General features: G+C 44.7%; 1 protein-coding gene and 1 long non-coding RNA gene across 2 annotated transcripts in view; both read left to right on the forward strand.

Moving 5' to 3' along the window:
* The window catches only part of mrtfab (myocardin related transcription factor Ab), a 33877-nt gene extending 27669 nt beyond the window's left edge, over nucleotides 1–6208 (forward strand). The window contains 10 exon segments of the mRNA XM_025057907.1: nucleotides 152–214; nucleotides 644–828; nucleotides 1012–1186; nucleotides 1300–1692; nucleotides 1779–2780; nucleotides 2865–3071; nucleotides 3171–3263; nucleotides 3502–3642; nucleotides 3785–3877; nucleotides 4149–6208. Of these exon segments, the coding sequence (XP_024913675.1) occupies nucleotides 152–214; nucleotides 644–828; nucleotides 1012–1186; nucleotides 1300–1692; nucleotides 1779–2780; nucleotides 2865–3071; nucleotides 3171–3263; nucleotides 3502–3642; nucleotides 3785–3877; nucleotides 4149–4895 (3099 nt within the window). The 3' untranslated portion in view covers nucleotides 4896–6208.
* Nucleotides 6209–9345: 3137 nt separating this feature from the next.
* On the forward strand, nucleotides 9346–11581 carry LOC107988903 (uncharacterized). The gene is made up of 3 exons (XR_001760448.2): nucleotides 9346–10351; nucleotides 11150–11321; nucleotides 11530–11581. It is a non-coding gene; the product is annotated as an uncharacterized LOC107988903 (long non-coding RNA).
* The last annotated feature ends 5 nt before the right edge of the window (nucleotides 11582–11586 follow it).

Consider the following 11586-nt stretch of genomic DNA (forward strand, 5'->3'; position numbering starts at 1 on the left):
CATCCTGCTGACTTGATGGCTTTTAAATAAATGTGACCTTCTTCTCTCTTTGTGGAGCAGCTATAAATGACTAACCCTCCCTCGTCTCCTCCTTTTTTTTTTCCTCTACCTCCTTCTCCCCGTGACCCTATTTCTCATTGTCTGGCGTCAGACAAAGACGAGCTCAGATCGTCCTCCACACAGACCCAAGAAATCAAAGGACAGCAAACCCAAGGTCAGTGCACTCTTTTATTCCAACAGACACTGACACAAGATACTGGTCATGTAAAACAATACAATTTGAGGTGAATTAAGATTTCTAAAGGTTAAATGAATTGTCATTGTTTAGTTATAGCACAGTTTTCAACCTAATGATAAAAACTGAAACTGCCTCCGCAGAAATTTTTAACCTTTAATTTTCAATCACCCAGAAAAAAAACATGTAAAAGAGGAAGATGCCACATTATTTGCAACCACACCACGAGTCGGGGAAGTTAACCAGAAGAGATGTTATTGGCTGGAAATAGAGTTTAACTAAGGGGTTTCACAGTGAAATGAACCAAATGCTGAAGTTTTTTTAAAAAACAATTCAGTGAGACTAACCTGAAAATATTGATGACAATTTTAAAAGTCCATGATTTGTTTGTTTCTCTGCCTGGTCCAGGTGAAGAAGCTCAAGTATCACCAGTACATCCCTCCAGACCAGAAAGCAGACAAGGAGCGTCCACCGCAGATGGACTCGTCTTACGCCAAGCTACTCCAGCAGCAGCAGCTGTTCCTGCAGCTGCAGATCCTCAGTCAGCAACAGCAGCACTACAACTACCACACCATCCTGCCTGCCCCTCCCAAGTGAGTACAAACTCTGGCTGGAGTCATAAAACTGACTTTGGTCTGGTGGCCTGTGGGGTGGACAGGTTGCACTGACCTTCTGTTTCCATCCTGTATTAATATCATTAGCCTCTAATCACAGGGATCTGCTGCGGTTCTGTGGACAAACACATTCATACTCTGTCATTTTCTGTCTCTCCCCAGGCCTACGACAGAACAGACCCCCACCACCAGCTCTGGTCCTTCCCCCTCCCGCAGCGTTCCTTCCACCACCACCACCTCAGCCCCCTCTGCCCAGAGTTCAGCTGCCCGTCAGTGCCAGCTTGCTGCAGGAGGAGTCAAACCCAGCTTTCTGCCGGCCAACCTGGACGAGTTTAAAGTAAGATAAAAAAGACTGACGTCAGCAGATCCCAAAGGTCGGGAAATGTTTCAACAATACTGCAGTAATGGAAAATAAATGTGTTTTAATTCAAGTGGTTTTCCATCCCACAGGTTGCTGAGTTGAAACAAGAACTGAAATTACGTGGTCTCACAGTCTCAGGCACCAAGAACGACCTAATCGAGAGGCTTCGTAACTACCAGGAGCAGAACGGCGGAACCACTGTGGCGCTGAAAAGTGGAACGGTGCTTCCCAGCCTGCAGGGAGCTAACGCAGCAGTTAGCTCCAGCACCTCCTCTTCAAACACAACAGTAACACCGGAGCCGTCGTCAGAGACCAAAGTCTTACTAGCTTCCAGTATTTTTGCTCATGCCGTTCCTGGGAGAGTCATGAGGTTCGGCAGCACCAGCTCCAGCCCCCCTGTGTCGCCTTCACCTTCAGAGAGGTCGTTGGCTGGCATGAGTCCAGATGAAACTAGCTGTAATGGAGACATGTTTGGAGAAATGGTGAGGTCATGAGGTGTGAAGCTGTTGATTCAGTGTCTCTTTTTATTTAACATCTTGTTTTAACACACTCTTCATTTGATCTTCAGGTGAGCTCTCCGCTGACCCAGCTTACGCTGCACCAGTCCCCACAATCCTCGTCAACTATCTCTCCATTCTCCAATTCTCTCTCAAAGGTCAAAGACGAAATCCAGAGCCCGTGCAGTCTGTCCATGTCTGCAGCAGTCTCATCCCAGCGTCCAGAGTCTCTGCCAAGTGCAGCGGTGGACAAGGATCAGATGCTCCAGGAGAAGGACAAACAGATTGAGGAGTTAACAAGGATGCTGAGGCAGAAGCAGAAGCTTGTGGAGACACTCAGGTCTCAGCTGGAGCAGGGGAAGGTGACCAGTGGGGTGTTTTTGAAGAAAGATGCAAATGAGGTCAAATCAAACACGGAAGTTAAACTCCAGACTCTGATCAAAGCCTCAGCCATTCAGCCTCCTACTCTCCCTAATGGTGTTGTTGTGACAGTTAAGAAGGAGGAGGACTCTGAGGAAGAGATGGAGGGACTAACGGATGACACCCAGACGAAGAAGGAGGTCCAGCCGATGCAATGCTCCCAGGAAACTCTGCTCAGGCTGCAGCAGATTCACCGGCTACAGGTTCAACAAGCGGAGCAGCAGAAGCAACAGCAACAAACCAAACAACAACAACAACAACAGCACCCTCAGACGCAGCAGCAGGCGTCAGAGCTGAGATTGAACCCGACTCAGAGACAGCAGAAGAAGGAAGCTCAGATCCTGCTCCAGCAGCAGCAGCATCTCCAGCAGCTCATCATCCAGCAGACGCAGCAGAAGCAGCTGCTGGCCCAGCAGAAGTTAGCGCAGCAGAAACTGGCCCAGCAGAAGCTGCTGCAGCAGAACCAGCTCAAGCAGCTGCAGGGGCAAGTTCAGCAGAGCCAGCAGAAGAACCAGCCTCAGGTGAAGCAGGTCCAGGTTCAGATCCAGAACCAGACCAAGCCTGCAATCAGTCAGAACCAGCAGAGGAGGCAGCTGAAAGCTCAGCACAGACAGCAGCAGAAACAACAGACGACGGCTGTGGCCACACAACAGGTAAAGGGACTGCCAAGACCGATGATGTTTAACTATGCTCCGTAAAAGCAACAAAGACATGTTTTGTTGTCCTCCCTTCTCCAGGTGACTCCGGTCTTCATCAACCAACAGAACGGCACTCAGGTCCACACTCAGGCCATTTCATTAGACCTGCTCAAGGCCAACGGAGCCCCAACACTGGTCACCGACAGCAACGGCAACCACTATTTAATTGCTCTCACCAGTCAGGCAACAGAGGGACAGAATGGAGTGTCCTCATTGGCCAAAACCAACGGACGCATCACACTGCAGGTGAAGTACAGCCTGAGCTCAGGCTCAATTCTTAGTACTCTATGCAGTCTTTTTAAGGTGATGAATTTCAAACATTCCTCTGTTTCTTGTTCATCTTAGAGATTGCAGTCCACCCCGACTAAACTGCCCAGCACTGAGAGCCAATCAAAAGAGCCAACTCAGCCTGTGCCTGTGAGCCAACCAATCAAAAAGGTAAGACCCAGAATAGATTATTTACAATATACTATATATTCTTGAAGCTGTGTGTCTGTGCAGGTGGTCCCACAGTTTTTTCCCACAGTCCAGTAATAACAAAATGTACAGTCATTGCCCACACTAACGCAGTACCATCATTCTGCCACAAGATGTCGCCGCATACTTTAGTAGACCAGGAATTTTGTTGTTCAGTACCTGTCTGTCTAAATTTTCTTTCTCTTCTTTCCCACTTAAGGGACAGAAGGTGGCGCTACACCTGGAAACTAACGGCGTTCCACAGTCAACTCAGTCAGTCACTGCTCCTCCCAACCTGCAGCCGTTCTTCGATGACCTGTCAGAGAGCGAAAGCCAGAGCAGCCTGATCTCCTCCCTCAAGGTTTTCACGCTTGCCACCTCCTCTTTCTCCCACAATCCTCAGTGACATCATCACCACTGCTCAGCAGGGAGACTCCGTTAACTTTTTCTCCTTGTTTCTTGTCTTTTCTTCACTCCATTACTTCATTACTCCATCCTGACAGAGTGAGGAGCTGTGTCCTCCTTACGACCGGCACACCCTCTTCACCCCTCCCTCTCCCAAACCCAACATCTCCCTTCCTACTCAACGCTCCAAAGTATGTCTTTTTTCCTTACATCCTTCCTTCAGTGTTCGTCCTTCTTTTTATTTTCCGCCTGTTTCCTGCACAAATCTGTGACTTTTGTGTTTTTGTTTATATTGCGTGACTTCCTGACTGTGACTTCAACATGCGCGCGCACACACACTCCTTATATATTTTATATTTCTGAAACATCTACTATTTTATGCAGTTTTATTGAAATTAGTCTACAGTCCTGAACAAATTTCCATAGAAATGTGTTCCTGAACATGTTCTTCTGTGTTACCAGGACAACGGGGTGAACAGTCAGCAGATGGACGACCTGTTTGACATCCTGCTCTTGTTTGCATGCCGCTGAAAGGGGGAGGGAAAAAACTGACAAGAATTCAAACACCAACTCCTCATTGACTCTGGAGCTCCAGCACTAATTCAGTCTTCATCTCCTCTAACAGAAATCCCAGGTTTCAAGGCCAACCCGGACCCCTCCCTGGCCCACCTCCACTCTAACCCTCCATCTCCCTCGTCTCCACCATCTCCCCTTCACCTCTCTCCTCCCACACCTCCACAGCCTATTATCTCTCCTCAGTCTTCAGTGACAGAGCGCTGCACAGGAAGTGGACGCCTGGAGGACTTCCTGGAGAGCACCACCGGCACCCGTCTTCTGGGCATGGAGCCGGATGTTGGGCTCACCCTCATCGATGACCTCCACAGCCAAATGCTGAGCACACCCAGCATCCTGGACCACCCTCCCTCCCCTATGGACACATCCGACCTGGGCTTCTCCCCCCATTCTACGGGGTTGGACTTTGGCGACCCCACCTTGGACAGCATGGACTGGCTGGACATCTCCATGGTTGGAAGCACTGCTGGTGGGAACACGGTCGGCGGATTGGGGAGAGGGGGAGAAGGCAGTGTTAACGAAGGTGACAGCGGGACCAGTCTGGCCCCACTGGCCCCTCAAACACCTCCCAGCGTCTTCTCTGCAGATTTTCTGGACAGCACAGACCTGCAGCTGCACTGGGAGTCATGTTTGTAACAATGGGACACACACGCACACACTGCGTACAGGCTCTGTCTCTTACTTCATGCACATACAGAAACCTTCTTCTATGCTGTCTCTATCACTGCAGGGGTCACTGGCATATGCCAACACACACACACACGATTCTGTCTTTCACTGGGGTTCACTGAGAGCACGGTGAGGTCAAAGAAAGGGACTTAAACCTGGTGGAACTAGTGTGAACTGTTACTTCTACGGGGATTCTTACCGCAGCATGCACGTAAAATCCTCTCGTGTCTTGAACTTCTTTATCACCTGCTCCTGAGGAGCTAAGTGTTGGTTTGACGATTGCTACGTAGCTAATGCTAATGTATAAACAGAAACAGGAAGCTGCAGTTACCCTCATCGGAGAGCGACCAGGCGGGTCTGGCTGGGCCGGGAAAGCCTGTTTAGCGAGCTTTCTCATTTTTATAAATGTAAACAGAAGATTATAACTTAAGCTTTTAGCCTTCAACACATCTTGTGCTCATTAGTCAAATACTTGTGCACTTGGACTGGTGCTGATTGGTCCTGAATATATTTTGTGCACACTGCATGTTTTGAATGCACATTATGTAACCATGACCATGTGTACGTCATTGACTTGAATATATCAGTCATTATCCCTGAAGTCATTATCTTATATGCAGACGTTAAAGTATGTTCAAATTATTATCTTGAACACAAAATCATCATCTTCAACATACAAGTCGTTATCTTGTATGTACAAGTGATTATCTCACAGATAATTGGTGCACCCAGATTCATATACACACTGCAGTGCTGGCGTCTTTTCATCTGCACTACTGTTGAAGATTATTTTAGAACAATAAACTTTAACCAGCACTACAGGGACTCTGTAAACTAGTTTATAATGAGTTTGATGCCAAATGTACTTCTCCAACGCTTCTGTTAGTGTTAGCTATGTAGCAACTTCAAACCTTATTTAGCGCTCACAAAAAAAAAAAAAAAAAGACACATTACTGTAAAACCATGAATCTAATCCTTGGCAAATGGTTTTGACAGGTGGGAACTGACAGGGGTCCCGGTGTTGTTCACCTGGGCTCCTGTAGAGGGCGAAGCATGTGTCAGTGCCTCCTAAACTTTGCACTTATGCTGAATCTGAATGGTTTAATAAAATAGGGGGCATTTGGGGTCAGCAGCTACAGCAGCTGAGACTGTTAGAGCTGTTAGCTGGGAGGATGAATCGAAAACCACCAGCAGTTTGTTGAAATGATCAGCTGAGCCGTCGATGTGTTGGTGGTGATGATGTCACCTCACCAGAGTCACCTTAACCCCGCCCACACTAATAAAAAAAAAAGACTCCAACCATTATTGGTTGACAGTTGCTATGGGGACAACCGTATCTGTGGCAACAGTTTGAATTGAAGCCTTATTGGAGGCTACGTATTATTGGTAACATTATGGTAGACCACTATGTATTGCTGTATATGGGGTGTATATTATCAATTGTCCATATGACTATTTTTTTCTTCGCTGGTTGCTTTAGAATGGAGCTGTCAGGCTGGGAAACACGGTGTCAGACCGAGGCTTCAAAAAAAAAAAAAAAAAAGGAGGTCTCGTCTTTTTTTAAAGAAAAAAAAAGTGTAAAAAAAATAATAAAAATACTATAAAAAATAACTCAGAGGTGATGTGTCAGTAAAAATACTATAAAAAAATAACTCAGAGGTGATGTGTCAGTTTTTCCCACATTATTTTGTTGATATTTTATGTTCTGTGTATTTGTTGTTATATCCTATAGAAAATATCCTTTTCTTTAGATGCAAATTATTAGTAAAGATTTGGTAAGAAAAAAAAATACATGCCAGAATCAAATTAATGGGTGGCGCTTTGGCCCAGAGGCAATGTCTCTGTCATTGGTGTGGAACCCCAGGGTTCACCTCCTGGGCAAGTTCGAATCCCGGTTAGGGCAGTTGGTACCTTCCAGTGGACTCACCACCCGCAGGAAGGTTTAAGGGGGTTGGTACGGTGCAATGTGATTTGGGTGGCGACTGCTGCCCCCGCGACCCTGTAACGGATAAGCGGATGAAAATGGATGGATGGATGGATGGATCAAATTAATGGTAAACACAGGAATATCTTGAGGTTATATAGAATGGGCAATGCTAATGTTTGCCAAAAAGACAGCTAAAATGAACAGTTAATACATATGTATATTTGGGTTAGGGTTAGATCCAGCTGTAAAGTAAAATGTTTTATTTAGTATACTTGTTGGTTCACAATCACTATAGCAAGTTACAAATTCTTAGTAGTTTGAGCTCGTTGGTAAAGTTATGTTCTTTCTCTTCTCCATTAGCTGCTCTGCTATATTAACGTGTTGAAGAAGAAGTCTTAGCAGAGGATGGTTTTGATCCATCGACCTCTGGGTTATGGGCCCAGCACGCTCCCGCTGCGCCACTCTGCTGCCTGTGAAAGGGCCGTGCCATTTGTCATTTGTTGAATTAATTCTGTTGTCATATTCCACACAGATGAAATGGTCCCTCCAGATACAGAAGCCTGGATGGACATTTCTACAAAGGTTTGAAGACTGAAAGGTTTGAAATCCTGAAGTTTTGTGGTTGGACAAGCTGGATTCTTCATATACACTGTAATCTGCTACAGAAATAATCCAGCTTTGTGCTTTCATAAATTTACATTGGATGTTCATGTTGGATGTGGAGGAACTCGGCCTTGGTTCTGAAATGTTGTGTTAATTAGCCTGTGGCTGAAACTCCAATTAACTCACTTGTGTTTTCTCAGGGATGCGATGCACAGGAACTTCAAATGAAACCTGCGGATAAAATAAAATGTGACGCTCTAATTTATGTGAGGTGGGGCCCGGTCTGCAGTGTAGGCCACGTGGAGCACAGCTTCTCTGGACCAGAGAAGAAGAAACACTGGCTCGGTCCACTAGGCAGAGAGAGGTCTGTGTAAACCTCAGAAGACAGGCTGGATTAGAACCACTGAGTGAGGTGTCGGTGATCAGAGAGCCTCTGTTTTGAACAGAGATTACGATGGAACCTCTTAACCTTCTCCTCTGTCTCATGTGTGCAACATCCAGCTAACGTTCCCCTTGCCCCCCAACCCCCACACCCACCCATCACAGTCTTTCATGTCTTTCAAAGCCTCGTTCAGCTGGTCGTTATTAGCGCTCAAAGACCCTGATGAGCTGCAGTACTCTTCAAACACACACAGGAACTTGTATCCCCATCTGTGCCAGGACATAGATAAAGCATACTTTAATGCTGGAATTAGGGACTGTATCAATAAAGTCGAGTACTGTCTAAAGATGCCGTTAAGCAATGTTGGAAACTCATTTCCACAAATCACCTGCATTCAGAGGAAGGACAGTCTTAGCAGAGGATGGTTTCAATCCATCGACCTCTGGGTTATGTGCCCAGCATGCGTCCACTGCGCCACTCTGCCACACATGTATGTGTATGCCAAGTTCCCACTAAGGTGCTCTGATCATGACACCGTCTCCACTCACTGCTCCCCCTTAAAGCTGCCCACTGTTCACTTTGGTGATGGGTTAAAAACAGAGGTCACATCTGGTTGTGTGTGCAGTGGTGAGCTGTGACAAATAATTCACTTTCACTGTGGACAAGGTGGACTGTAGAAGAACAGCTCATATGACCCTCTGGCTGCAACAGTTTAATTCCTGTTTTTTTCTTGTTTATTCAGCTTCCTACCAGACGTCTGGATATATTTTTGGAAACATTTTGTTTTTTTGGTCTACTGTATAAGGAACAATGTATTATTTGTTTTATATAACATTAAAGCACACACACACACCCACACACACACATACTGAACTCAACGCACAGATATATTATCCAAGGCACACAAAGGTGCAACCAGTTCAGTACCTTCTTTTGATTTCACACACACACACATACACATGCATGCAAATAGATCTGTCTCTCTCTCACACACACACACACACACACACACTCCCTCCCCCCACTTCTCTTCCTCTTCCAGTTACAGAGTAGATAAAAGTCCCGAGGCCATGCCACTAATTAACTACAGTGAGTTCCAAAGGACCGCAGCACCAGCACCAGGACTAGATGCCTCCTCAGGATCCAGCAGCAGCTCAGCGCCCCACAGCCTGCAGTCACGCAACAGCTTTATCCACACGAGCACTGAACAAAAACCGCCATCTCCAGCCGAATGATGTTTTTCTACATTTTTGTTCTTGTTCTCTACACGTCCTGTGTTCACTTTTAGACTTGCCTGTGATTCTGTTAACGTTGAATCATTTTTAAACACAGATGCACATCAGTATTCCCTTTCAAAAATTAATTCAGTTATCCGTACTTCAACTTTATGTGAGGTCGTTTTTGTCTGCTTTTGGCTTATGTAAAACTATTCTTGGTAAATTTGACTTAGTTTCTGTTTTACATATATTCTTGGTAAATTTGACTTAGTTTCTTAACTAGCAGCACTTAACACAGGCTGGTAGTTATTTGTTTTTATACATTTTAGCTCACATTTGCCTTAATCTCAATTCCACTTTTGCAAAAAAAGCCCATTTTTATACAAGTCTTAGGCTTTAGAGCGGCATGTTCAATTCAACTGCGTCTCCCAGAGAACGTGTTTCTCTGCTCCTTCGTCTGCTGTTTGTTGTGAACCTGTGAGGTGATGGTGATGATGTGAGAGGAGCAGTCAGTTTTGGGAGGATCCTGCTGTTTCTGCTGTGTCTCTGACAGCGGAGGATGAGGAGGCTGACATTTACACAGGCAGGGTGAGACGGAGGGGAGAGAAGTGAAGGGATTTCAAAACTGTTTTCTTGTTCACCTGTTTGTTTTGGAAAGTGTGGGTGAGAAAAGAGAGACAGATAGAGACAGACAGAGAGAAGAACCTGCAAACAGAGCCTCAGGTCTATTAATTGTTTGCATCTTGCTGGTCTGATTTATAGTATAGAGACATAATATTAGTAAACCCAGAACTGCAGTAACTAATGTATGTGCATCACCATCAATAAGAACACAGGTCAGTGATGTGGTGACCAGGTTCTAGTGATTAAAATGTGGGACAACGATCAAGTGGTTCCACATTTTGAATGAACTAGAGCAGAAGTATTAGCCTTGTCTCCCATAGAGGGCGCCAGAGCACTTCAGGGGAAATGGAAACGAAGAAAAACAGTAGTCCTTGTAGCAGAACAACGTCAGAACTAATTAACCCCGTGAGAAAGAATGGATTTGAAAGAATGACTTCGCTACTGCGCGAAAACACAGTGATTATTTAAAGTTTGTATTTTCGTGCGTTTTATATATTTTAATTTTATAGAATCGGGAAATGGAAGTGAATATTCGTTACACATGAGATTGGTCATTTTTAGCAATAGCGTAGTTGCTGATGCTAATGCGCAGACGGCGGGCCTACATCGACGATATCTACAGTAACAACTTTGAAAATACTGTTAAAACCAAAAGCTGGCAAAATGTCATGTGAGTACTTTTGTTGATTTAAGGTCTGATTTCTGCTTCATTCCCAGCGGACAGTACTGGGTTCAAAGTTAATTTCGCGCCGCCAAGGGTTTTCCAAACATAAACAAACATGACCACGGTGTTGGTCTGTTTTTATGGGCGCGTTTTCCAGTGGTAGAGTTCCCTGACATTTGCTTGGCTACGCTGTCCAAAAACGTACCAAGTTACACGAACGTTAGAACGGACTAACGGCTGTGTAGTGTACTTATCAGAAAAATTAAAACATGTTCCCCTGCGTCACTTTCTCACCTAAGAGAAATCCCTCTTATCAGGACAAGTTTATTCGAAATGTCAAATATATTTTATATTTTAATGTTTAATACATTATTTCTCTCCCCATTTTCCCCTTTCTTTATGTAAACAGATGAAACCCATTGAGTTCAAGAGTTTTTGTTTTACATCGTAACCTGGCCATGGTCAGCAGCACACGTCATAAAATATAAAAATCAATGTCAGTTAAAATGATTAACTGTTTAACAAAGTGTAATGAAAGTAAAGTATTTTGGACATAAAATAAATAAAAAAATATACAATGGTCTCACGCTCTCTGCCCTACAAGAAAGAAACAAACACTATGTATTATTATTGTAAATTACTTTAGAATTACACTGAAAACATTTTAGTAATCACTGAGTTTAACATCTCAGTGGTTTGTCAGACATGTTCAAGTAACACAGTTACGTATACAATTCAGTGATGGACAAAGAGACAGACAGGTCCTTCTCATGGTCGCTGATGTGAATGTTGTCTCCTCCACAGTTTGGTGTCTCCCTCAGTGAGATTCCTGCACCAGGACTTTCCAAAATAGCTGCTGCCTATTAACACCAACTTTGGCTGCTGCCACTCACCTGCTGCTGCTTAGCATTGCAAATGCTACGAGAAGATATGAGGCTACTCCAAGAAAAAGGACGGCGAAAGAGACCACCCATAGGTACAAAGTTAGGTTATTACTATGAGCAAAATATCAACTAATTGTTTTTTCTGGCCCTGGAGCCTTTGGACCTGTTTGTAGTGCTCTTATGTTTTTCTGTGTGTTTACGTTTTTCGTCCCAGTTTCCAGCCATGAAACGTGACAGTTTCGGCTTTTGTTGTTAATTTTCTCAAATGTAAATGTAACTGAAGTTTCTTATACTCCACAGGTAAGGTCTTAAACCTGGGTAAAGGGAAATGGTTCTATTGCCTGGACTGTTGTGGTG

This window comes from Cynoglossus semilaevis, chromosome 8 (genome assembly GCF_000523025.1).
Source record: "Cynoglossus semilaevis isolate Cse_v1.0 chromosome 8, Cse_v1.0, whole genome shotgun sequence".
In the NCBI taxonomy this organism is placed as follows: Eukaryota; Metazoa; Chordata; class Actinopteri; order Pleuronectiformes; family Cynoglossidae; genus Cynoglossus; species Cynoglossus semilaevis.